The sequence below is a fragment of the Monodon monoceros genome, unplaced genomic scaffold (genome assembly GCF_005190385.1).
Source record: "Monodon monoceros isolate NGI ecotype Baffin Bay Population unplaced genomic scaffold, NGI_Narwhal_1 Super_Scaffold_21, whole genome shotgun sequence".
NCBI classification, from domain to species: domain Eukaryota; kingdom Metazoa; phylum Chordata; class Mammalia; order Artiodactyla; family Monodontidae; genus Monodon; species Monodon monoceros.
In genome coordinates this window covers 165,868,008-165,895,337 of record NW_021703778.1, presented here as the reverse complement: position 1 = coordinate 165,895,337, position 27,330 = coordinate 165,868,008, and the positions used below count along the sequence as shown (strand labels likewise).

General features: G+C 48.8%; 2 protein-coding genes across 3 annotated transcripts in view; both read right to left on the bottom strand.

Annotated features, from left to right (window-relative positions):
* Positions 1–3,566: 3,566 nt before the first annotated feature.
* On the bottom strand, positions 3,567–5,019 carry BDKRB1 (bradykinin receptor B1). The gene has a single exon (XM_029238136.1). It carries the CDS (start codon positions 4,772–4,774, stop codon positions 3,647–3,649), a length of 1,128 nt encoding a protein of 375 aa, XP_029093969.1. The 5' UTR covers positions 4,775–5,019; the 3' UTR covers positions 3,567–3,646.
* A 19,067-nt stretch (positions 5,020–24,086) lies between these two features.
* The window catches only part of BDKRB2 (bradykinin receptor B2), a 37,156-nt gene continuing 33,912 nt past the window's right edge, over positions 24,087–27,330 (bottom strand). The window contains exon 2 of one of the 2 annotated variants that reach the window (XM_029238137.1): positions 24,087–26,395. In XM_029238137.1, coding sequence (XP_029093970.1) covers positions 25,306–26,388 — 1,083 coding nt within the window. In that variant the 5' untranslated portion in view covers positions 26,389–26,395 and the 3' untranslated portion in view covers positions 24,087–25,305. Of the gene's footprint in view, positions 26,399–27,330 lie in introns of both variants that reach the window. The other variant, XM_029238138.1, reaches the window with a different exon arrangement.

Below are 27,330 nucleotides of genomic sequence, written 5' to 3'. Positions count from 1 at the left end.
TCTGTCCGTTGGTGAAAGAGGGGTGTTAAAGTCCCCTACTATGAATGTGTTGCTGTCAATTTCCCCTTTTATGGCTGTTAGTATTTGCCTTATGTATTGAGGTGCTCCTATGTTGGGTGCATAAATATTTACAATTGTTAAATATTCTTGGATTGATCCCTTGATCATTACATAGTGTCCTTCTTTGTCTCTTGTAATAGTGTTTATTTTAAAGTCTCTTTTGTCTGATATGAGAATTGCTACTCCAGCTTTCTTTTGGTTTCCATTTGCATGGAATATCTTTTTCCATCCCCTTACTTTCAGTCTGTATGTGTCTCTAGGTCTGAAGTGGGTCTCTTGTAGACAGGATATATATGGGTCTTGGTTTTGTATCCATTCAGCCAGTCTGTGTCTTTTGGTGGGAGCATTTCATCCATTTACATTTAAGGTAATTATCGATATGTATGTTCCTATTCCCATTTTCTTAATTGTTTTGGGTTCGTTATTGTAGGTCTTTTCCTTCTCTTGTGTTTCTTGCCTAGAGAAGTTCCTTTAGCATTTGTTGTAAAGCTGGTTTGGTGGTGCTGAACTCTCTCAGCTTTTGCTTGTCTGTAAAGGTTTTAATTTCTCCATCAAATCTGAATGAGATCCTTGCTGGGTAGAGTAATCTTGGTTGTAGGCTTTTCTCCTTCATCACTTTAAATATGTCCTGCCAGTCCCTTCTGGCTTGCAGAGTTTCTGCTGAAAGATCAGCTGTTAACCTTATGGGGATTCACTTGTGTGTTATTTGTTGTTTTTCCCTTGCTGCTTTTAATATGTTTTCTTCGTATTTAATTTTTGACAGTTTGATTAATATGTGTCTTGGCGTATTTCTCCTTGGATTTATCCTGTATGGGACTCTCTGTGCTTCCTGGACTTGATTAACTATTTCCTTTCCCATATTAGGGAAGTTTTCAACTATAAACTCTTCAAGTATTTTCTCAGTCCCTTTCTTTTTCTCTTCTTCTTCTGGACCCCCTATAATTCAAATGTTGGTGCGTTTAATGTTGTCCCAGAGGTCTCTGAGATTGTCCTCAGTTCTTTTCATTCCTTTTTCTTTATTCTGCTCTGCAGTAGTTATTTCCAATACTTTATCTTCCAGGTCACTTATCCATTCTTCTGCCTCAGTTATTATGCTATTGATCCCATCTAGAGTATTTTTAATTTCACTTATTGTGTTGTTCATCGTTGCTTGTTTCATCTTTAGTTCTTCTAGGTCCTTGTTAAATGTTTCTTGCATTTTCTCTATTCTATTTCCAAGATTTTGGATCATCTTTACTATCATTATTCTGAATTCTTTTTCAGGTAGACTGCCTATTTCCTCTTCATTTGCTAGGTCTGGTGGGTTTTTATCTTGCTCCTTCATCTGCAGTGTGTTTTTCTGTGTTCTCATTTTGCTTATCTTACTGTGTTTGGGGTCTCCTTTTTGCAGGCTGCAGGTTCGTCGTTCCCGTTGTTTTTGGTGTCTGTTCCCAGTGGCTAAGTTTGGTTCAGTGGGTTGTGTCGGCTTCCTGCTGGAGGGGACTAGTGCCTGTGTTCTGGTGGATGAGGCTGGATCTTGTCTCTCTGGTGGGCAGGTCCACGTCTGGTGGTGTGTTTTGTGGTGTCTGTGGACTTATTATGATTTTAGGCAGTCTGTCTGCTAATGGGTGGGGTTGTGTTCCTGTCTTGCTAGTTGTTTGGCATAGCGTGTCCAGCACTGTAGCTTGCTGGTCGTTGAGTGAAGCTGGGTGCTGGTGTTGAGATGGAGATCTCTGGGAGATTTTCGCCGTTTTATATTACGTGGAGCTGGGAGGTCTCTTGTGGACCAGTGTCCTGAAGTTGGCTCTCCCACCTCAGAGGCACAGCGCTGACTCCTGAATGCAACACCAAGAGCCTTTCGTCCACACAGCTCACAATAAAAGGGAGAAAAAGTAGAAAGAAAGAAAGAGGATAAGAGAAAATAAAATAAAGTAAGGTAAAATAAAGTTATTAAAATAAAAGATAATTATTAAGAAAAAAAATTTGTTAAGTAGGAAAAAAAAAAAAACAACGGACGGATAGAACCCTAGGACAGATGGTGGAAGCAAAGCTATACAGACAAAATCTCACACAGAAGCATACACATACACACTCACAAAAAGAGGAAAAAGGGGAAAAAAATCATAAATTTTGCTCTCAAAGTCCACCTCCTCAATTTGGGATGATTCGTTGTCTATTCATGTATTCCACAGATGCAGGTACATCAAGTTGATTGTGGAGCTTTAAGCCAGTGCTTCTGAGGCTGCTGGGAGAGATTTCCCTTTCTGTTCTTTGTTTGCACATCTCCCGGGGTTCCACCTGAGGGCATCTGTTCTTCGCTCAGACCGGACTGGGTTAAAGGATCAGCTGATTCAGGGGCTCTGGCTCACTCAGGCTGGGGGGAGGGAGGGGCACGGAGTGCGGGGCGAGCCTGCTGATAACCCTAGAAGGAGATCATCCCCTTTCCCTCTGAATGCTCCAGGTACTGGGTCTGTGTCACGCGCATGCGATTTCTCGTTTACTTTTTTTTTATACTATAATTATTTCGATCTATGCAAGTTCCTTGTGGATAGGCTCTCTAGCTATGTCATCTCTCTAGTCCTAGCAGTTAACTTAGAACATTTTGGATGGGCAGGCAAGTGGAAATGTAATAAGAGATGCTTACTGGAAACTTGTTTCCTACTGCTGTGACAAATTAACCATAAACTTGGTGACTTAAAAACCACAGATTTATTATCTTCTTCCAGTTCTGGAGACCAGGCATCACTGGGCTGAAATCAAGATGTCAGCAGGGCTGGTTCCAGAAGGAGGCTCCAGGGAGGATCCATTTCTTTGCCATTTCATGTCTCGACAGGGGACCTGCAATTCTTGGCCTGTGGCCCCTTCATTGTATCCCTCCAGCCTTCTCTGTCTCTGACACTTCTGCCTCCTCTTTTTATAAAGACCCTTGTGATGACATTGGGTCACCCAGGTAACCCAGGATAATTTTCCATCTCAAGATCCTTTGCTTAATTACATCTGTAAAGTCCCCATTACCCTATAAACAGTTACAGGTTCCAGGGACTAGGTCCTGGTGATCTTGGGGTACCATCATTCAGCTTATTACAGTAGTATTTATTACGTCAGTAATAGTTGATGAGGAAGTCACACTTCTTGGCTCCCTGATGCTTACCTTTTTAAATACATTTATTTATTTTATTTATTTATTTTTGGTTGCGTTGGGTCTTCGTTGCTGCGTGCAGGCTTTCTCTAGTTGTGGCGAGCGGGGGCCACTCTTCGTTGCAGTGCGTGGGCTTCTCATTGCGGTGGCTTCTCTTGTTGCGGAGCACGGGCTCTAGGTGCGCGGGCTTCAGTAGTTGTGGCTCGCGGGCTTCAGTAGTCGTGACATGTGGGCTTCAGTAGTTGTGGCTCTCCAGCTCCAGAGCGCAGGCTCAGTAGTTGTGGCGCACGGGCTTAGTTGCTCCACAGCATGTGGGATCTTCCCGGACCAGGGCTCGAACCCGTGTCCCCCGCATTGGCAGGCGGATTCTAAACCACTGTGCCACAAGGGAAGTCCCTCCCTGCTGTTTTAATTCCGCCAGAAAAGTTGAAGGATTTCTTTTCTATGGGACGTGGAGATTGGAGTCAGTCATCTAGGGATGCATCGTTTATAAAGTTCCCAGACCTTGGTCCTGAAAAGCCGGCCCCAGAAGACATAAATCACTGGATTCAGGCAGCTGTTGGTGAAAGCAAAGAAGTTGGCCCATTGCAGGCCCAGGTCGGTGAAATTCTCCCAGAAGCAGCCTCTGACAGCCCGCACCTCGAACAGGAATTCCAGGAAGGCAAAGAAGTGGTAGGGGGTCCAGCAGAGCAGGAAGGCAGCCACAAGCAAGAGGATCAGGGCCGTGGTCTTGCCATCTGTGGGCCCCCCGTGCCTTGTCTTTCTGACCTCCCCCCGCCCTCGCAGGGCTGCCAGGATGTGACAATTGAAGAAGACAATCGCAACCAGTGGGAGGAGGAACCCCAGCACGTTTAACTCCACCATCCTTGCAAAGGGCCAGGCCTCGCTGGGGTACAGCAACACACAGGCGGAGATGTTCAGTTCCGGCACAGCTTTGACGGAGCGCAGCAGGAACGTGGGGATACTTAGGAGGCCCCCCACGGCCCAGATGAGCACGCAGGTGGCCTGAGCCCACCGCCGTTGCCGCCGCCTCCGGCTGGCCATGGGGTGCACCAGCACGCAGTAGCGGTCCTGGCTGATGGCCACCACCAGGAAGATGCTGATGAAGAGATTGGCCTTGATGACACCGTTGACCACGTGGCAGAGGAGGGCTCCGAAAGGCCAGTTGAATTCCTTCCAGATGTTCTCTGCCCAGAAGGGCAAGCCCAAGACGAACACCAGGTCGGAAGCCGCCAGGTTGGCCAGGTAGATTTCTGCCGCGTTCAGACGCCGTTGGGCCAAGAGAAAGACGGACAGCACAAAGAGGTTTCCCAGCAGCCCACAGAAGCAGATGGCGATGATAACTGCGGGTAAGACTCTATGCAGCAGGTCCCAGGCTTCCTGAGCGCTGTCGCAGGACGTGGCATTTGGAGGCGGGAGCTGGCTCTGGTTGGAGGACTGGAACTCCAGGAGGGTCCGGGAGGCCATCCACGGTGACCTGCAATGAACTTCACAGAGCATCACACGGGAGGCGGCCAATTCTAGCCTGCAGCCCATCCAGCGTGTCCCCAGTTTTGGAAAATAAAGTTTTATTGGCACACAGCTGCATCCATTCATTTACCTTTTGTGTTACAACAGCAGAGTTGAGTGGTTGCCACTGTGGCCCTTTGGCCTGCAAAACTGAAAATACCCCCTATTCCCTTAGAGGAAAAGTTTGCTGACCCCGGGTATAAAGGAAAGGACCAGGGCTTTTGAAACCTGAGTTCAAATCTTGACGTAACTACTTGTTGTGGGCCACTTAGACCAACTGACTTTTATTTTCCTTTTTGAACATTGGACCTAATTGTATCCCTCTTGTGGGATTGTGGCAAGGACTGGCGAGTGTATCTGTGGAGAGCTTGGCCTGGTCGCCTGGCTTAGAGGAGGCACTCAGTGGAAAGGGAGGATGAGTCTTATTTACAACCATACCATTATTATTAGCAGTGTTTCATTACACAAAGTACTGGCACAAAGTAGGTGCTCGTGTTTGATTTATGGAGCACCTACTTTGCACCAGTACTTTGCCAGGTGCTGGAGATACGGGGAACAGGGCCCAGCCCCCTGAAGGTGCTCACCATCTAGAGGGAGGCAGACATGGAGACAGTGGTCGATGACCGAAGATGGAATGAAGCAAGGAAGAGGCCCGGCCCTCAGGGATGCTGATCCACTGGGACGGGGACCAGTAGGGTGGAGGAGGTGAAGGCAGTAGTAGAAGGTGGGGGGTTTCTGGCACTCCACACCTAAAATTCCTCCTCCCACCTGGATGAGTTAATATATGCAAAGTGCTTCAAAGGGTTCCTGGCTCTTTGTAGGCACTTGCTACCCGTTAGCTACTGTTATCATCATCGTTATCCTTAGTGATGCCTAAGAGTCCTTCCCTTCAACTGGGCAAAACTCATAGTATCCAACACAAGATATTGCATAAGAGAGCTGATCTCGGGAAAATCTATTCGGCTCTGCAGTCTTAGGCAATCACTTTGTGTCTCTGAGCCCGACTTTCCTCATCTGCGGAGGACGTGATGACCTTCTCGCTGTGACACTGTAACCCACACACCGTGCCATTCACATTGGGTAAAATCCATGGGTCCCTCCATTCATTCATCCACTGGACAAGTAGGTACTGAGCACACACTATGTGCTAGGCACTGTTCTAGGTGTTTGGGACATAGCAGTGAATCAAACAAGCAAAACCCCCTGCCCTCAAGGTGCTTCTAGCCTTGTGGGAGGAGAGAGGCAATGACAATAAGTATACTGAATAAACCTGTTAGCCGGGGAGGGGCAGCCATGGAAGCGGTGAGATGTGATCAGGCTCTAGGTATAGTCTGAAGGTAGAATCACCATGATTTCCAATCGGATATGGGTTATGACAAAAGAGGAATTGCATGATGCTTAGATTTCTGGCCTGAGCACCCGGAAATAGGAAGCTGCAGTCAACTGAACTGGAGATGACAGAGTGAAGATGGAGCAGGTTTCTTGGGGAAGATCGGGGGTTCACATCTGGACATGTGAAGGCTGAGCTGTCTGTCGGACATCAGGTGGGGATCACATCTGGACATGTGAAGGCTGAGCTGTCTGTCGGACATCAGATGGGGATACTGGGGCAGTTGGCTACACAGCACTGGTGTTGGGAGACCACGTCTGAGACAGTGATACATCATTGGGAGTTGTAATCACATGGATGGTATTTGGTATTTAAAGCCACAGGACTGGATGAAATCACCAAGGGAGAGTGCAGGCAGAGAAGAGAATCGGCTGCTGGGCTGCCAGTTGACAGGTCAGCAGAGGACATGGGAAATGAAGGGTTAGGAGGCTATGACATATCCGTGGCTTACAGGGTTCTGACCCAGAGCGTATGGAAGAGAAAGAACACTCTTCTTTTGTCATTGATTTCAGGGCATAAATCCACAATGAAGTATTTATTTTGTTATTTGGCAATACTTTTCAATTTTGCAATGAGTCCTTCTGGCAACAATGAGCAAAAAAAGAACGTCTAATGACAATTTAAGTCCTGAACTTCTGTCTCTCAGGGAAGTCAATGATGAATGTGTAACTTGTACAAAATGTTTATATCGTGATGGGGGCTGTAGCGCTTTCCCTGACCACAAGGAAACCTAGCACAAAGCTGCTACTTCAGAAGTTGGTATTTTTCAAAGATCAGCCCTAAGACGTTGATTTCACCCACATTACCACAGAAGATGCTGTGACTTTTCACTCAGAGCAAACGACTGTCCTTAAAGTTAATTCAGCTCATTTTTAGTGTCAGGTTATCTTGTGCGCACACAAAACTGGAAGTGATGGCTGATTAATGTGACGGCTCCATAAGAAATCCACGGACAGTGAAATGGTGCCAGTTTGATACCAGTATCCTCAGAGTCTTCAAATAGAAAAATCAGTCAATTCCAATCATGACTCAATTTTTTTATCCAGTTCATGGAATCAAAGCAAAACTTTTGAAAGTTCACTCTGGCGAAGTGAAGCAATGGACATTTTGTGAATGCAAAATTCAGTTTAAATTGTTCACATTGGAGAGCAAGTTGTATTTTTCTGATGATCACCCACATTTTGGTGGGGCCCAGTGTCATGCTAACAACAATATCCTTGCTAAGATAAGAGACCGATGAAGCAGAAATGTATTTTGAACAGTTCATGGTGCACACACAATTTGTAATTGCATATAAACGAGTTTCAGTATTTTACCAATTGATATGGAGGTTATATTTGACAAGATTTACAAAATCCTAAAACATAAGATTTGTAGTTCAGAATTACTGAGCTACGAACTTTTGTGATGAAGTTGATGAGCAATTTTTTTTTGGCCGTGCCGTGAGGCTTGTGAAATCTTTGTGAAGTTCCCCAACCAGGGATCAAACCCACGCCCTCGGCAGTTAAACCACAGAGTCCTACCCACTGGACCGCCAGGGAATTCCCTTGATGAGGAATTAAAACAACTCTAGCATGCATTTTCTTTCTCTGCTGCCCATCATAAATCAATTTTAGAAGACTCTAAGTGCCGTAAAATGTTACTCAACTATTTGTTACAGCAGAGTTGAGAATTTTTGTAGAATTTTGTTCCAAATGGATGAGGAATCTTCGAACAAGTATTCAATGAGTGGAGCACTAAAGCAGCAGCTTTTAGAGCTTTTAGCAGACTGTAGTTACTGAAAACAAAATTTTATGCAGAAAATAATTGAAATTTATAGCTAAAAAGGCAAGGGAGAAAATGATCAAACTAAGCAATGAGCGGTCAAATTGTGCACGAGGTTTAATTGTTGAATTTTATAATGAGCTTTGGAATGTGTCAATTTGTGGGAAGCATCTTTTCAATTGGAGAAGTTCATATGTTGTACAAAATTGAGATGAAATTGGGACAGCCCCTGATCTGCAACATCTAAATCTGACAAAGCAATCAAAACTTATAAATAGCTACAGCTTATCTGAAGAGTTTAATGTGGTGAAAATATCTGTTGAAGGAACTCGAACTAAGGCAAAAAGACAGCACCCGTGAAAATATCTGGGCTGAAATATTTACATAATTCCATATGCAAAGAATTAGACTTGAGAATAGCCTCTGCTTGGCAGAATTTGCTCAGAGTTTATCAGATACCTCAACACCTGCAGAGAGAACATTTTCTTCATTAAATATTTTCTGGTCCAAGAGAAGAGTCAATTGAAGGTGCTAATTTAAATTTATTAACCATAAAATTTGAAGGAAAAAAAGTTCAGGCAATTATATGGAACCATTAAAAATAATAAGACCATATTGAGAGAAAAATACATTCTCTGGAAAATGCCAAAGACATATGAGAGTCAGGTACAAGCCCAAGAAGCTAACTGTAGCACTTGCGTATGTACCCAAACTAATTATTTTGCTTATGTTATTTTTCAATGTTCAGTTAATTAGCATAAAGAAAATCTTTCATTTTGCCTTAATATATGTAGATGGATGAATATATTTAGACTTCTCTGGAAAAAATATTTTTGACTAGAGCTACTTCATAACTCCATTAATGTAATATAACCAATTAGTTGGGGTGTGTGTGTGTGTATACATATACATACATGTATATATAATTAAATATACATATTTTTTAAAAATAGCTTTTGATTAGAACTACTTTATAACTCCATCAATATAATATAATCAGTTTTAAGTGTCTTGTAGTAACTTGCTTTGGCAGCCACAGGAAAGCAATACACTCGGATACCTGGTGGCCCCTCCATGCCCCCTCCCCCTGGCAGCCCCCTTGTACTACACACACATGTGGGAACTGCTTCCTAAGACTGCCGTTGGGCCTCATGCCATTCCTTCCTGTGTGCTTCTCTGCACGTGCTAAGGAAGCTCTACGTGCCATGGAAAACCCGAGCATCTTCGTCTCAGCCCCAATCTCCCACCGACGCTGGGGCTGCAGAGTAAGCCCCTGATGCCAGATCTGACCCTTCACTGTCAGCCACACCTGTGATCTGTGGGCTGTGCTGGGCTTTAGGTAACCTGATCCTGACAACATGCCTGGGAGGAGGGATGGCTGTCTTGTGCCCATTGTACAGATGGGCAAACAGAGGTGAAGAGAAGTGAAGTGAAGTGACTTGCCTACATTCATACGGCGTTAGGAGCCAGTCTGTTTATACATGGCTCTTCTTCCAGGCCCAGCTCAGGGTCAGGCCTCTTTTACCTAGCGTGCTATGACCATAAAGAGAATGGGCCTGGTGTTAGGGAGCCTGGGCTTGGGTCCTGGGGTCACCAAACTGTGATTCTGGGCAAGTCAGATAACTTCTCTGAGCCTCAGTTTATTCGTCTGTAGAATGGGAATAACGGCAGTTATTACAAAGAGTCATGGTGAAGCTTGAAGGAGATTATACCTGTAGAATCCCCTTGTAGGCTGCAAGGCATCAAATGTGAAGCTCAAATGATGATGACCACCACGACAATAATAATGGTGATGACTACGGTAGTAATAATGTGACGATAAAGTGTCCTGGTCCCTCCGAGTGTAAGCAACCTCTCCTTCGTGTGGGCTACTCTGGTGTCGGAACACGAGGTTAGAAAGTACCAAGAGACCCCTTTTCTGCTCTCCCTGAGCTGCGGAACAGTTCAGGGATTACCTGGCACCTAGCACACTAGGAAACTAAGGAACTAAAATTCCGGAAAGCTGAGTTCCAGGAGGGCCTGACTTCTTGGCAGTGGGATTCTTGTTCGTCTCCAGCCTTGGAGCTTTCACCACCAGGAGGTTTAAGGAGAAGCTGGAAGGAGGGAAGCGGTTCGTTGTGGACGCTGAGACAGACCCCGGATGTGGTCTGCTTTGCTTCCCTCCCTTTCCTCCTCCAGGTCACCTTGAATGTGTGAGACAGGGGTCGAGTCCCCTCTGAAATGTGGGTGTCTGGGCAGGAAAGGGTGGCTTTGGGAGGCAGTGGAGGGGGCCTGGCTCCTGTGTGCTCCTGAGGGACCACAGGTCAGCAAGAGGCAGGGGCTGCCCGGGCACCGCCAGACCAAAACATGGGCTGTACCCCAGAGCCGTGCAGTCGGCAGGATGATGGTCCCCAAAGATGTCCACATCCTAGTCCCTGGAACCTGCAAATATGTTCCCTTACATGGTAAAGGGGACTTTGCAGATGGGGTTGAGGTAAGAATCTTGAGATGGGGAGATGATGCTGGATTATGGAGGTGGGCTTGACGTCATCACGAGTAAAAGTGATTTCATTTATAAGTAAAAGAGGGAGGTAGGGGCGGTCAAAGGCAGGAAGAGAGTAGAAGATGCTATGCCATTGGCTTGGAAGATGGAGAAGGCGCCATGAGCTAAGGAACACAGGCAGCCTCTAGAAGCCAGAAAAAGCAAGGAACGGCTTCTCCCTTCGAGCCTCCAGAAGGAGCACAACCCTAGCCAACACCTTGGCTTTAGCCCGGTGAGGCTGATTTTGAACTTCTGACCTCCAGGAATATCAGATAACACATTTGTGTTGTTTGAAGCCACTAGATTTGTGCTAATTTGTTACAACAGCAACTGGACAGTAATACACGGGTCAAGGCTTCACCCTGCCCAGGAAGCCAGGAACTGTCACCACCTATGCCACCAGCAGAAACCTCTTACTTCAGCTCGAATCTGATTGGTTCAGCAGACACTGCCCGCCGTCCCATGGGACCCGGCTGGGTCTGTGGCCACAGCATGTGTTTGCTCAAGCCGAGCCTATTTTCAGGAGGTCGTCTGTACCAGCTGCTGCCTGTGTTTACGTAAAGTTGGCCAGAGAGGAGAAACCTTCCTTTGTTGGTTCCGAGTCTTAGCTCTGATATTTGCCTGGCACATAGCACGTGGTCAAAACCCAGCAGCTATTAATATGATTAGTCATATTTGATCTTATCTGAAAAAGTCAAGAGTGACATTGGGCAAGCCTACTAGAGATGATCGATTCTGTCATTTCTATGTGATACTTTCTGAGTTCTGCACATTAGCACGTTGGTGCCGCTACTTCTTCAACAAATTAGCCTTCTTCAAATTAATTCCAGTTTCAACAGTGAGGTGATGATAAAGGCATTTGAAATACAGACATAGATATTAAAGGATGTCAACCCAATCACATCATAAGATACTGTTTTCAATCCACAAATAACCCAACCAGTTATTGGCATTATGAAATTTTGTAAGCGATCCTGGGGAGACCAATTTGATTTTTATAAATTGGAATTTGTAGACTGTAACTGGTCAGAGTCCACACAGAGCTCTGATGACTGTATTCAGCTTCTACGTGTTTCACGTGACCTTGAGGTAAAGAGCTGCTGGAAGTACCCTCCTGTTCCAAACATCCTCCCTCCTCCTCTTCTGGAAAAGCATCTAAAACCCAAAGTAGGCATGGAATACAGTCTCTTAAATGGATGCAGAATTATGGTTTTTTTTTTTAAAAAACATACAACAGAAAGCTGAAAACTCTGCCAATATTAGTTGTAAAAGGAAAAATTTTTCCCCTGAGATATGGATCTTCTCTTATATTTTACTCTTATAAGAGAGGAAAAAAAAGATGGTCATTTACTTACCCAGACAAAGTGAAAGAGGTCACAACTTCAGCTGGGCTTTCTGATGGTGAGAGCGGCCTTTGGAGGTATCGTCTGTTCTGGGAAGCCCTGTGGAAGTGTGGTGGCCTTAAATTACATAACTCCTACTCCAGTGATGTCATCGGCTGGACTGCTGAAAAAGTGAGTCTTTCAGACAGAGGAAACAAGCTGGAATTTTGAAAGAAAAACAACTTTGCACTTTGGGGCTGAAAAGTGATTACTCAACTACCATCTCCATCTTTAATTTCGTAACATCTGGGAAGGTCCCGCGATCCTGCCCAAGAATGATACGGTGACCAACATGCCCTTAAAACACATTTTGGCGTCGCTGAGTCCCCACAAGTCTGAGTGATGATTTTACCCATTCGCACTGGGGACCCGAATGCTTGGGGTTCTGCAGCAGCTTTTGTGGGAGCTGACTTGAACGTCCACTTTTGAATTTTGGTCACGAAGGGTACATCACCAAGAATCCACCACTGTGGACCCCATTAAACAAACAGTGAGCCACAAAAAGCTTGACTCAGGCAATAGGCAGAGCTGAGTAAGGTCAGATGCACTTTTCTGTCATCTTCCCTGGCAGTTCTGAAGTCTGTTTTTGATGTGAGTCTGCGGATATCAAGTTGGACCACTCAGGGCCTCGTGTTCAGACAGTCTGACATTTCTGGCTTTTTTTGAGAGTCAGACCTCAAGAGCCTTTGACCGGATGCCGCCTACTTTCTATCTTAGCCCCTAAAAATGAAGATGTTCTAATCTCCCTCCCTAAGTGCAGGAGAATGCTTCCACACCAGGGCTTGATTCCAGCTTCTGGAAAGTGACTCCCAAATCTCAGGCCTCAGTCCTCCCTACACCCTAGTCCTGCCTCTTGGACGCTCTGCTTGTATTTCTTGATGTCACCTTGAGCCTGGCGTGTCTGGAGCAGAAAATGTCCCCTTTGTCCTCAGAATCTGGCCTCCTCACCGTGTTTCCCTTTTCTATTACTAACACCTCACTGGAGATAAACTGCACTTTTGAATTTCCTAGCAGTTTTCTCCCATTGCTGGACATCTTAAAATTGTGGAAGCAGGTTGAAAAAAAAAAAGGACACTCCAAGGATCAGATGTGTATTTTAGGGAGGAAGCTGGAATTTATCTTTGGGGAAGGGCCCTTCGTATCAGGAGAGATCGGGGACTTTTTCAGTCATGCAGATGTTAGGTGAGTGCCTGCCATCATTTTGGGGTAGATTTTAACTAGAGAAATGTCTCCAAATCCCAGTCATCAGTCCTTCCTAATTAGTAATGTAGATCAGAGTCTCACCAGCCAGACCTGCCTTTACAGAAGGTGGTTGGCTTTTCTCCCTTTGATGTGAGTTTACACAGGATTGTTTCTGAGAAGTATCTGCTCTCAGGAGATGTCTGCCGGCTTCAACACAGGTTTACCCACAGGATATCATGACTCCAGCCCTGCCGGGAGGTGGGGTGCACAGGCCTGGCCTTGGCTTTGCCTCACGTGGAGGACAGACTGTGAGAAGTGGCCTGTGCGTGGCAGGGCCACGTGGCCAGGACTGTCAGTATGTCACATGCCACTAGTAAGGGCTGAGTAAGTGGCACTGTGACAGCCCTGCCAAGGCCTTGGGGAGCCCCACCCTGTGGAGGAATGGAAAGTTCTCTGAAGAAAATGGATGCTTCCACTGTTGCTTTCCGGGATGGGAAAAGGGAAGTGGGCCTTGGTGCAGGGAGGAGAGGGTCTCCTTCTGCCTCTGGGGCTGTGGGGTGTGGGAGCCTGAATTCTGGGGTCTGAGGGCAGGGTGAGGGAACCCCACGTGTAGGAAGGGACCACAGACCCCTGGAACGTGGAGAAGATGCGAGGAGGCTGAGAGTGATATGGCAAAGGCCTGGTGTGAGCTGTTCTGGGTGGAAGTCCCCTGGGCACTGGGACCCTTGTGGGGAGGTGGGCATAGGTATTCATAAAAGCAATAGATAGAAGTCACAAATATTAGTTGACATGGCTGAAATGAAGACATCTTCATAGATACCCAAGAAAAGTATAGTAACCCATCCCTAAGAGGTAGTAAAAGTAATGTTCACCCACGTTTACTAAACAATTAGTCCCCGTTTTGTGAACCACAGAAATCACAATTCTCCGATCATTATACCAGAAGAAGAATGCCTCCGAGTTCCTGTAAAATCTGTATTCTGATCGAGGATCGTACAGTGGACTGTGAAATGCTTTGTTCACTAAGTATGTGAACTTAATACACGCTAGTTAATAAAACTGATTATTTTTTATTGTTTTTGCGGTACGCGGGCCTCTCACTGCTGTGGCCTCTCCCGTTGCGGAGCACAGGCTCCGGACGCGCAGGCTCAGCGGCCATGGCTCACGGGCCCAGCCGCTCCGCGGCACGTGGGCTCTTCCCGGACCGGGGCACGAACCCGTGTGCCCTGCATCGGCAGGCGGACTCTCAACCACTGCGCCACCAGGGAAGCCCCCTAAAACTGTTTTTTAATGTGTTAAAAATTATTTTAACAGACTTAAAGTGATTGTTTTAACTAATTTAAAATGATTACAGCAGAGACCGTTATAAGGCACAAAGAGGTGGCTGGTGGAAGACCCAGAAACAGAGGACAGCCTGGCCAGCTGGGCGGGACAGACCGACCCTCCCTGTAATTGCCCTCACTGTTAACGCAGCGGGACCCCAGGCAGGTACGGTTGGGCTCGGACTATGCTCGACGCAGATTCAAGGAAAGGATGCGCTGGAGTTGTAGGAACTTGGGGACGAAGAGGTTATGTCCCCACTCTGGCATTCAGGATCACTTTCCGTCTCTCCAGCCGCTAAGCACTGGAGTCACTTGGTCTCTTCTCCTTTCTAGTCACATCCAACAGCTTCTTCAAGGTCAAAGACTCTGGTATATTTCATCCAGCGCAACTCTACGAATGATATCTATATGCCTAGCCTCTTGCGCGGGGGTGTGGGCGAGGGTCCTACTCAGCCCTTAAAATAGCTGGCATCTCTCTTACAATCTCCACTGCAGTTAAGGAAAGAAAACTACAGCGGGGCGACTTCCCACCAGGATGAAAGACAGCATTTTCGTTTCCGCCTAGCTAGTGCTCTTCCCCTCTGCCCAAGCCTTCCTTCCCATCTTGGTTTTAGACACTCATGCAGCAAATAAGTCTGCAACAAAGAACCCCAAACCAATCTCCTTGCTTTCTGATTTTTTCCCCTTCAGTTTATCCTTGGGCTAGATGAATATTCCTGAAAGACTTGGATTTTGTCACTTCAACCCCCCTGGAATTCACAGACTCCTTGGCAGTCCTGCTGTATCACCCAGAGCCACCTCTACCTGGTTCTTCCATTCTGGCTGAGAGGGAAGTCCCATGGGCCTAATGCATCTGGACTCACCGACCTGTGAGCGTTCGCTAGAAATCACCATCCCAATCCTCTCTTTCTGCGTCATGTGCATGCATCATTCAGATCCCATTGTAAGCTCTGCTGCTTTGTAAGCGCAGGTCTGAACGTTTTTATTCCTGTTCTGCAAACACGTGGGGAGCAGCTCCATGGGGCCAGGGGCGAACTGGGGGCGGGGGGCAGAGAGGACGTCTCAGCATCCGTGCTGGGCCACTCACGCTCAGGTGGATCTAGCAGGTGAGCAAGCAGACACCTGCAGCCCTGTGTGGCAAAGGCCACGGCAGAAGAGCACCGCCCAGCTGCAGCACGAAGGGGGCAGGGCGGGGCAGGGCTGGAGTAACGGGTCATGATGCCAGGGAGATAAAAATAAACTCCTCCGTGTAGGTTTAACAAAGCGCAAAGACCCAGAAATCAACAGGGAGACAGCTGCCAACTTGAGTGTGTCCTGGGCATTCAGGCGGTGCAGGCGCTGCCCTGGCCTGAGTTCATGGACGTTTAGAAGCCAAGGGTTCTTGGGGCCTGTCACTCTGCAGAGAAAACTCCGCTGGGACAGGGGTTCCACGGACCACGAAAGTTTAAGAACGTCCACAGAGAACTCTCCACCCCCACGTTGGCCTTGCTCTGGGAGATCAGGATTTCTCAGCTGGGTAGAGGGCTCACTAGAAACCTCCTCTTAGGGAAGCTGGGAGGATCCCATGAGCTTGGCAGCCTGGAGCTTGGCACATGCTGGCACTCAGGAAGTGCCCCCCAGGGGCAACACTCAGAAGGGGTCTGCCAGAGGATGATCAGCTATGTTCCTCGGTGTTCTACCGCCAAAGTCAGACCATGGCATGTCCTGTCTCGGGCCCAGGAGGACACTAAGATTTGACAGTGGCCCTCAAGGCCACAGCGCCCCACCCCCTGATGCATTTCTGAGCATCCCTTTCACTCTTTCCACCTGTTCCCTGGCCTCCTCGCTCTCTTTTGAACAAGCCGTGCTGTCTCCTACCTCAGGGCCTTTGCACTGGCCATTCTCTCTGCCTGGAGCGCCCTTCCCATAGGGACCTGCACGCTCACTCCCTCAGGTCCTTCTGGTCCCCACACATCTCCCCCTTATCAGAGAGCCCTCCCCTGAAATAGCCTTCCCTCCGCTTGCCCCGCTTCACTGTTTGTTACAGCCGTTATCATCACCTGGATACATTCATCCGTTTATCTTTTACTTCCTGTCTCTCCCAGCAGAATGTGAGCTGCACCAGGCAAAGGGTTTATCTCTTTTGATTAGAGTCATGTTCCCAGCTCCTACAACAGGGCTCACATGCTTAATAAATATTTGCTGAATGACTTCATAACTCTATTTATTTATATACAAGAATATCAAGAGCTTGTCTCTGTATCAACATGCATGTCCCAAACCCCTTGTGGGTGCCAGGTCCTGTGTGGGCACTGGAGGGACAAAGGTGAATGCTGTCCCCTTGAGCAGCTCTTGGTCTGGCTGAGCACAAAGACAGGCAGACATCCAGTGACTATACTTTGTGGAAAGCAAAGTGGCAATGAAGTGCCAAGCTTCTGTCTGAGTGTCAAGACTGAAAGGATTTAATTCTGCTCAAGGCAGAGTTGGGAAAGTTTCATGGTGGAAGGATATTTGAGTGGGGTTTTGAGAGACGAATAGGAGTTTGTAAGTCAGGCGAGTTGAGAAAAATATTGTAGATGGAAGGACCAGCATGCATACCATAAACACACATGTGCGCAGATGTGTTTGTAGAACACTCACTTGGAACTTGCAGTCAGAAAGCCCAGGTTCTAGCCGTTCCCCTACCCCGCCCCATTTAGTCTTTCTTTATGTGAGATCACATAGCTCCTACCCTGGGGCAGGCCCTGTGCAGGTGTGCCCCCAAAGGCTCTTGGTTTGGTGCAGGAAAGGAATTAAACAGTTTCAGATCTTAGAGAGTGGGTACAGAGGGGGAGGCCGTCCACCTGCAATACTCCTGGAAGGGAGCTGGGTGACCCACACAATCCTGGGAATGCTCTGACCCTGGGTTTCTTTATCTGAGATCATGCCCTACTTTGAGAGCAGTTCTGAAGATCCTACACATGCATGGAAACTGTCAATATCACTTTATACAGATGTTCACAGGGTAAGATGAATGTTTATATATTGATGTAGTTTTCCCACTTTTATGACTTTTCTCTGTGTAATCTAGGAGAAAGTACCCATTTTCTAGTCAGCCTAGATGCCTACCTGGCCCACATGTACCACAAAAAATGGGACCATGAAGTAAAATTCCTCTTCCTTTGAAACCAGTAGTTCTCATATGGTGTATTTAATGGAGATGGAATTGATGCTGTGAGCATTTGTCTTTAACCTAGATCATGTTGGCCCCCATGATGGGAGATGCTTCTTTGAGCTTCAAACTCTGGGTACAGGGGAACTGAATGCGGAAGATAACTTTCACCTTTCCTGTAAGACTCAGGGTCACCCTTGACAGACAAGCAAACAGAGAAAACCACCTGTGATTGTAATTGTGGCGCGTTCTATGAAGAAACAGCTCAGGATGCAGTGTTCCACAAAACAGAGAGGGTGTGAGGACTCGTACTGAGGGAGGTCAGGGAGGCAGAGGGAAAACTGGGAGCAACAGGAGAAGCCAACTGCAGAGCCAGAGGAGCTTAGTGAGGGCAGAGGGAACAGCATAAACAAGGGCCCTGAGGCTGTGACAGCTCCATCTGCCTGAGGAACTGAAGAAGCGAACACAGAAGGTGGAAGGGCTGGAGCGGAGGTGGCCGCTGGGCAGGGCCAGACCAGACGGAGCCTGGGACAGCGGCTGATGGAGTTTGGAGCTTCCCAGGTCCAGTGGCATTGCAGGGTGCAGGAGGTCCAAGGGACCAGGACCTGTGAGAGTAAAAGGAAGGAAGGATTGGGCAAAGGGAGAACTGAGCTGCAGTGTAGTCTTAAGAGAAGCCTCCGCAGACCTGTGAAAATTCCTGGATGGGATGACCCTTCAAAGCTGTCTGAGTTGGGGCAAGAGGGCTGGGCTTCCTACCTTCTCTCAGCCACTGGATGCAGGATGCCCTGGAAGACGGCATGACCTTGGGTGAAGCAGCGCTTAAGGTAAGCACCACCTGCCAGCTGCTTCCCTGGCAGCTGGGGTAGCGGGTCCCTCATTCCTTAAGGAGCGTCTGGATGGCACATCGACCAGAAATAGGAAGCCACCAAAGGGTTTTAAACATTTAGAATGGTCAGCCTAGCTCTTGTGTGGTAGATGGGCTGGAAGGGTTCAAGGCTGGAAGAGGAGCCAGAAATGGGGATGGGTCTGAGATGCTGTTTGGAGGTAGGGCCAGGAGTGCCTCGTGGTGCATGGGGCAGAGGGAAGCGTCAAAGGTTTTTCTAGGAGTAACTGGGTGGTACCATTTACAGAGATGGGGGAGATGAAGGGAGGAATATGTTTCTTAAAAAGAGAATCAAAAAGGCTGGTTTGGGACTTAAGTTGGAGATGCATGTGAAATACCTAAATGACTTTCCAGTAGGCATTTGGATCAGAGAAGATTTTTCAGAAGAGAGTTGTTGGCATAGATGTGTATCGGTCAGGGCTCTCCAGAGAAGCAGAACCAATAGGATCTATCTATCATCCATCTGTCTATCTATCTATCTATCATCTACCGATGATCCATCTGTCTATGTATCTATCTATCATCTATCTATCTATCAATCATCTATCTATCACCCATCTGTCTATCTATCACCTATCTATCTATCAATCATCTATCTATCACCCATCTGTCTATCTATCACCTATCTATCTATCTATCATCTATCTATCATCTATCATATCTATCATCTACCTGTCATATCTATCTATCATCTACCTATCATATCTATCTATCTATCTATCTATCTATGGATTTATTTCAAGGAATTGGCTCACATCATTGTAGGGGTTGACAAGTCCAAAATCTGTAGGTCAGGTCAGCAGGCTGGAAACTCAAGCAGGAGCTGAAGCTCCAGTCTTGGGGCAGAATTTATTCTTTTTCAAGAAACCACAGTTTGGTCTCCTAAGGCCTTCCCACTGCTTAGAGGAGGCCCACCCACATGATCGAGGATGATCTCTTTTACTTAAGGTCCATCGATTGGAGATGTTTACCACACCCACAGAAGTCCTTCACAGCAGCACCTAGATTTGTGTTTGATTAAATAACTGGTGCTGGAGCCCAGGCACGTTGACACGTGAGACTAAGCATCACAGATGATATTTAGAGCCATGGTCCTGGCTGGGATTAGTTAGGTGGGCCATGTAGAGAGATGAGAAGAGGGCTTAGGATTGAAGCCTGAGGAATTCCTACATTTCAGCTTCACGTGGAGAAGGAGACACTGGGCAAGCAGAGCAGGAAGGAGTAGGCAGTGAAGACCAGGTTCTGTGCCCATCAAGTCCGGGATCCCATGGGTTAGACAAAGCCCTGCATTAGACAAAGCAGAGTGGACTGGCCTCTTGCCTGCAGGTCTTCCCAGGGCCTTAGTATGCATGTATGCAGCCCCACAAGAAAGATGTAGTAGTTGCATTTCTCAGACTCTTTTTTTTTTTTTTTTTTTGCGGTACGCGGGCCTCTCACTGTTGTGGCCTCTCCCATTGCGGAGCACAGGCTCCGGACGCGCAGGCTCAGCGGCCATGGTTCACGGGCCCAGCCGCTCCGCGGCATGTGGGATCTTCCCGGACCAGGGGCACGAACCCGCGTCCCCTGCATCGGCAGGCGGACTCTCAACCACTGCGCCACCAGGAAGCCCTCTCAGACTCTTTTGAACAATCAGGAGCCAGACTCTTCTGTTGTTGTTTTTGTTTTTGTTTTTTGAGAAACTTTCGGAAACTCTGCAGAAGGAAATAATGGCATCAAAAGAGCTTAAACATTGGAAGGGGAGCCCTGCAGCTCTAGAAGAAAATGAGGTCAGGACTGAGTGGAAGAGAAAGAATTTGGGCAACTAATGGAGTGGGGAGGGGTTGCCAAATGAGAGGTTCTCTTCTTCCCGCTGGAGACCGAGGGGGAGGGTTCGGACTAGCCCAGAAGACCATTCAGCTGTCCAGCTGTCAGCGGTCCCACTGCTTCGTCTTCCTCAAGGGGACTGGTATTTTGTGAAAGAATCTGATTCCAAAGCAAGACCCTGGTCCTTGAGGTCTAATGCGGAAGTCAGTGTGGGCAGGTCTGGCCCAGGAACTACGTCACGGGGGTTTAATCCCAGCTCCATCACGGTTGAGCTGGGTGACCTTGGGCCATTTTTTATACCATCTCCTGGGGCCTCAGACTCTTCATTATTTTTTTTTTCTGGATATTTAAAACCACTTTTAAAAATTGGAGTATAGTTAAATTACAGTGTTGTGTTAGTTTCAGGTGTACGGCAAAGTGATTCAGTTATACACATAAATATGTCTATTCTTTTTCAGATTCTGTTCCCTTATAGGTTATTACAAAATATTGAATATAGTCGCTTGTGCTATACAGTAGGTCCTTGTTTTTTATCTATTTTATATACAGTAGCGTGTATATGTAATCCCAAACTCCTCATTTATCTCTCGCCCAGCCCCCCCAAGGAGACCCAGTCTCTTAATCTGTGAAGTGGGCCTCTTCTCCGAGTTTGGGGATCAGGTGAGATGGCGATGGAGCAGGCCCTTGGTCAGCAGCCAGCAGGAGGTTTCATCACTTGGTCATTGCACAAGGCGGCGGCGGTGTGAGCACAGCAGGGTTACGTAAGCTGTCCTCTGCCTTGGCCAGGACTGGGGAGGGGAATAGGCAGGCGTACGTGACTGCCCTGAGTGGGCCATGCGGTGACTCAGCGTGGAGGGGGACGTCCAGAGGAGCCTCAGAGCTCCGTCTTGGGCCATTTTTCAGGATTGTTTATAAACAATGTCCCACCAAGGTGGGCTTGGTGGTGAAGCTGTCAGGAAGCTGGGAGCTGGGCCCTGTGGCCTCTTCTTAACCTGGTCTGAGACTCCTGGAATTGGCCTGCCTTAGGGGGAAGGAGAGAAACAGGGCAGCCCCAGCCCTGGGTCAGTAGAGACGGTGTGTCGAGGCCTGTGGTGCACACACTCTGGGGGCCTGGGCAGCCCCCAACACGCTATGTTACCTTGAGAGAGGCCTCAGTATCTTCCCTGTGAAGAAATCTCTAAAATTCTGTAAGATGGTGTATCCCATTCTTTCTTAGGACACCTTCTATCACCAACTAGCATCTCTAAACCCCAGGAAACCTGAAGAAAGTGTCTGGTTCCCTCCTCCATTGTTGGGGGAAGGAGTGTGTGTTGGGACTGTGACGGGCACCTCGTGGGTGAGCACGCACTCAGAATTGTTAAAACATCTGTATTCGTCTCCTAGAGCGGCTGGATCAAAGTACCACAGACAGGGTGGCTTAAAGGAACAGAAATTTATTCTCTCACGGCGCAGGAGGCCAGAAGTTCAAAAGCAAGGTGTCTGCAGGGCTGGTTCCTCCTGGAGGCTCTGAGGGGAAGTCTGATCTCTGCCTGGCTTTGGGCGGCAATCCTGGGCATCCTTCAGCTTGTAGAAGCATCACTACAATCTCTGCCTCCATCTCCTTATGGCCTTGTCTCTGTGTCTTTGTGCATCCTCTTCTCTTCTTATCAGGATCCCAGTCACTGGATTTAGGGCCCATCTTTATCCAGTATGACCTCATCTTAATTACGTCTGCAAAGATCCTATTCCCAAATGAGGTCATATTCTGAAGTTCCAAGTGGATGTGAATTTGGGGAGGGAGGGGACACTATTCAACCCATGAGAACACCTTTATCTCACTTAATCTTCACAACGCCTGGATCGTCATTTTATATGCAACACCCCTGCCACCCAGAAACTCAGAGATGTTAACTGATCTCGTCCAAATTCCCACAGCCAGGAAGCGGTAGGGCTGTGAACCAGGGACCTGGCTCCAAGTCCAGGGCAGTCCCTGCCACGTTGGTGCCACCCTTTACAGTTTACAAAGCCCCCTTTCCAGAGTCATTAGCTCTGTGTGACTCAGGTATACTTATTGTATTATCTGCCCATTTCACAGATGAGGAAACCGAGGCCAAAGGCCGGTGTGGGGGAAATGAGTCAAGTGGTTTGTAAAGATCAGACGGTGAGTAGGTGGCATGGCAGGGACTCAAGGCCTGGACTCCATGGTTCTTCCCCTCCAATTCAATATTATATCTCCGTGTGGGTCAGGTGAAAGACGCCAGACACAAAAGACACATATTGTGTGATTCCATCTCTATGAAATGGTCAGAATAGGCAGACCTAGAGACAGAGAGAAAATTAGTGGCTACCAGAGGCTATAAAGAGGAAATGACTGCTAATGGGTGTGGAGGGATGAAGGTGTTCTGGAATTAGGGGGCAGTGATGGTTGCACAACCCTGTGAATACGCTAAAAGCCACTGGAATGGGCAAGGCACAGAACTCCTATCTCAATAAAGCCGCTCTAATAAAGATCTCACTGTAAGGTGTCAGCCCCCCGCCACTGGAGATGGTTCTTCAGGAAGCAAGAACTCACAAGCCCCAGAAGATGCAAAGTCTGCCTATCGGGGCAGAAACAGCCCAAGCCGAGGCCGGATGCTCTTCATGCAATAAGGCACCTTGGGAGCTGCTTCTGTGACAATTTGCATCCCCCTGTTAAGGCACAAACACACAGAAAGCAGGTGGGCTTCTGACCACACTCCTGAAGAACCGCATGGCCTTAGCAGGTTATTTCCCTCTCTGGGCCTAAGTTCCCACATCCCGAACTGGCAATGATACAGGCACCTCCCTACATGAGTGGTCGTGAGGGTCAATTCCAAAAAGAGCTCAGCAATGGATAAACAACAAGGTCCTATTGTATAGCACAGGGAACTATAGTCAATATCCTATAATTAACCATAAAGAAAATAAATAAATTAGAGCTCAGCAGAGTGAGAGATATTTTCATGGAGCCCCTTTGACCTCAGCCAAAAAAACCCCACGAACAAACCATTAAACTTTCAGCCACGGCTATTGCCAAATTGTGTCCTCCTTGCTCAACCCTGACCCCAGCATTCTCAGGGGCTTTGGTCAGAGGTCAGGGCTGTGTGGGGCTCCGCAGCGGGCCCGGGGATTGAGTAACTAGGAGGTATGGAATGTGCTGTGCGGGTCACAGCTGGAGACTGCACCTTTGAATCATCAGTGACGAGCCTGCATCACCAGCACTAGTTCCCGTTGGGGCACCTGGCGGGCAGCTGGCACTCCTGCACTGGGCCCTCACCCGCCCTGGCCAGGACAGACTCAGGAGCTGGGCCCAGCGCTTGGTTCTGAGGCCACCATAGGCCCCTCTGGGCTTCTCCCCATCTCACCAGCTCGCTGGGGCCAAGGAGGGTCAGGAGTTGAGGGCCGCTCGTGCTGCCTGGCTGGGGTGGGAGGGAGATAGGAGGGAGCTGAGAGGGAGGCCTTCCCAGCCTGTTTACACCTGCTGAGAGCCCCGCTCAGACTCCTCCAGATTGCAGACTTCCCTGAGTCATGCCCCATCCGTGAGCGAAGTCCCTCGGATGAGTTAGCTCCCTTGCACACTTGTGGGCATCATTCTGATGGTGATGATGGTGATGGTGATGATGGTGATGATGATGATGGTGATGATCGAGTGAGTGCTTCCAGGGCGCTGCCTGCATTACGCGCCCCGAACTCCATTGCTACTGAGTGTGCCTCCCTGCCTAGACTCTGAGGGCTTGATGTTGGCGCCTGGGAGGTGCGTTCTCCGTTATCTCCACGTGGGCCGGCCACAGAAGGCAGATTATAAAACGTGTAGAAAAAGAAGAAACGAATTCCGCCTGGAGGACCTCGGGCTTGGGGCTAGGGCTGTGTCTTAAGCCTCTGGCCAAGGATGCTGGTCCAGTTTCATCCTGCCTGACACCTGGTACCGGCTTTCCGCCCCGTCCATCACTGCCCACCCCGCCCTTCGGCACAACGACCCGCCCCTGCCCCGCCCACAGGAGGCAGAGCCGCGGACCCCTCTGCAGTTGCTTCTTTGGGCAAATGATCTACGGGTTGGGGAGGGCGCTCTCCCACCTCCACTGAAGACGCTTGTGTGTGCGCACGCTCGCGTGTGTGTGTGTGTGTGTGTGTGTGTGCACGTTGATGGGAAGGACAGGTGGTGGAAGGGAGCTAACATATTGAGCACCTAGTATGTGTCAGACACTGATGGGTGCTTTACACCCCACCATTAGCTACCGATTCTCCTCTACGGATCTTTTGCTGAACCTTTGTCTTTCTCCTTATAATAAATTTATTCCTGTTCTGTGGGCGTAATAATGCCTCACATTTACATAGCACCTTTCATTTGTCAAAGTACTTTTATGCCTGTTAGCTCCTTTAATCCCCCAACAGCCTCGTGTTACAGAGGAGGAAACCGAGACAGGGACACAGCCACGTGCAACCAGTTATAGGCTGAGCTGGGGCGGGCTCTCCTCACCCCTCTGCTCTGCCCCACCCACAGTGCCTTGCTTGACCGTGGCTGCAGGTGCTGACTTATCCCCACATGAGTCTGCAAGTTCCTTCAAGACCGAGACTGTACTTTCTTTTTCTTCTCTTACCCACAGTGCTCAAGGCTGCGTATACAGCAAGTGCTGGATAAGTGCTTATTGGGTTCTTCTTTGGCACAGACCACTTGTCTTTCCATGAGGGGAATGAAAGAATCCTGGTCTCCAGATTCACACCATGGATCTCTCAGAGTTTAACCTTCATCACCCTGAGAAATCATCCTCCAAGGTCCTAGCTGAGTGGATTGAAGAAACCCAAGGCAGAACTTCAGCTGAGCCCTGCGCGGGCACTCAGCTGCTGCACCAAAGCTGGGTGGCATTTCTGGAGATCTGAGCTGTCGTGCTGGGGCAAGGTGGGACACCACATGGGAGGGAAGCTCGGTCACTCCTGTCCCTACCCCCAGGCTCCCTCCACTCCTGGGAAGCAGCAGACTGGTCTAGGGGTGGCAGCAAATAAGAACAATAATACTCTTGTGTTTCTGGAGCCCTTGGCTGTGTACCAGATCCCTCCAACCTCACAGCCTTGTTATCTGCAACTGGAGCCGGGAAGACATTTACTGGAGGCACCGACCCACTGTCCAAGGTCACACTTGGGATTCCTTCCATTCCTCCTGGGTCACATCCTGAGAATCACTGTGCAATAATCGTCACCCGCGTTAGTAGCCCTGGTGACATCTGCTCACTGGCTGCTTCCCACCCACTACGACAGTTTGTGAATCTGGCATTCCACTGAGATGGAGGTCCGCAGCGTGCCCATGGAGTTCTCCGTCTGGCTGGGCTCTGCCCCGCAGCACCCTTGCCGGCACAGCCGCCCGTACACCTCCCGCGACTTCTTGCGGAAGCTCTTGCCCACGATCACGTACACCAGCGGGTTGAGGCAGCTGTTGCTATAGGCCACGTAGGACGCGATCTGCGTGAAGACGTCGACCACGTGCTCGTCCCAGCAGCTGGAGAGGATGTCGAGGCGCTGCAGCGTGTCCAGGAAGGTGCTGATCTGGAAGGGCAGCCAGCAGGCGATGAACAGTAGCAGCACGGCCAGGACCAGCACAGTGGCTTTCCTCTCCGTCTGGATCTCCTTGAACTTCTGCATCTCGTTGTTGCGCAGCACGCGTATGATGTGCACGGTGCAGAAGGTGATGACGCTCAGGGGCAGCAGGAAGCCCACGGAGTTCAGGAGGCTGTTGGTGAAGACCTCCCAGCTGCGGGACGGGTAGATGATGACGCAGGCGGTGACGTTGTGGCCCTCGGCCCCGTACTCCCGCATGGTCCGGAAGACCAGCATGGGCACGCTCAGGAAGAGCGAGCAGCCCCAGATCACCAGGCTGTAGAGTCTGGCCCAGCGCACCCTGCGCATCCGGCCCACGGACATGGTCTTCACCAGGGCCAGGTAGCGGTCAATGCTCACCAGCATGAGGAAGTAGATGCTGCTGTAGAGATTCATGTAGAGCACGGTGTTCACCACGCGGCAGAGGACTTCCCCAAAGAGCCAGTCGAAGTTGTTGGTGATGGTGATGGCCCAGAAGGGCAGCCCGCAGGCCAAGAGCAGGTCGGCCACGGCCAGATTGCCCAGGTAGACCTCCGCCACCGTGCAGCTGCTCCTGTGCAGGCAGAAGACACTGAGGACGAAGGCGTTCTCGAGAGCTGCCAGTATGAAGAGGACCCAGAGGAAGGGGGACTGGATGGTGTTCAGCCAGCTCCACCAGTCGGAGTGGACGCAGCTGCTGCTCTGGGGAGGGGTCCCGTTGAGAGCAGGTTCAAGGGCTTGCAAGGTGACATTGAACATTTTGGCGCTGCAAGAAATTGGAGAAGAGGCAGTTACACCTCAAGGTCACAAGAGGAAGGAGAAACAACTGGTGCAGAAGGAGGGGGGGATGCTTCCAGAAGGCAAAGTCAGGGGTGAAACCCAGGCCCTTTCTGTGTGGTGTTCAGAGGCAGTTCATGCACACCTGTGTCCCCAGGGTCCTGGAAAGGCTCCTCTGCTCCTTGGACTTAAACTGAGAGCTCTTGTTCTTCGCCTCCAGGCTCCACTGGGATGTGTACTTGACCAGCATCCGTCACCCAGACTAACAAGCGTGAGTGTTAGACCCTGGACCTCCTCGAAGCTTCCATGATGGGAGGATACACAGCATATTCCTTCCTTATCACAGGCCCCCACCCCCACAAGGGCGCTGGTCTCTTTCAGCCTCTTGTGGCCTGGCCATGGGTGAGCAATTTATTAGAAGAGAAAAGTGATATCATGTCAGACAGGGAGATTCCAACCTGGCTCGGAGACCACAGTCCATCTGCCCACTCCCTGTCTCCTTCTGGCAGAGGGCAGCATCATGCTTCCGTACCTTCTGTCAGTGTAGCATTGATGATGAGCGGAGGTTGCTTGATGAAAAGGGAGGGGAAGGGGCTTTGGAGCCGGACAGTCCTCTGGGTTCAGTCCTGGCTCATTCATTAGCTGTGTGACCTTGGGTAAGTTAATTAACCTCTCTGAACCTTAACGTTCTACCTTGTAAAATGGGAATAACAAAATCTTCTCAGGGTTGTGGTGGGGACCTGAGACAAGGTGCAGAAAGCCCCAAGCACTGCACTTGATTCAATAAACATGAATAATTACCTGTTTTTTGTAAACTTATTAAAATAACCAATGTCAAACTCCAGCACCACTGTTGGCAGATTCTTGCTCTTATATTGGTGATTCCATCATTAACCCACTGGCTCCTCTTTCACTCTGAGACTC

Excerpts from the sequence above, each read along its gene's own strand:
- BDKRB1 (XM_029238136.1), bottom strand. The coding sequence starts at position 4,774 with ATGAATGGATGCAGCTGTGTGCCAATAAAACTTTATTTTCCAAAACTG.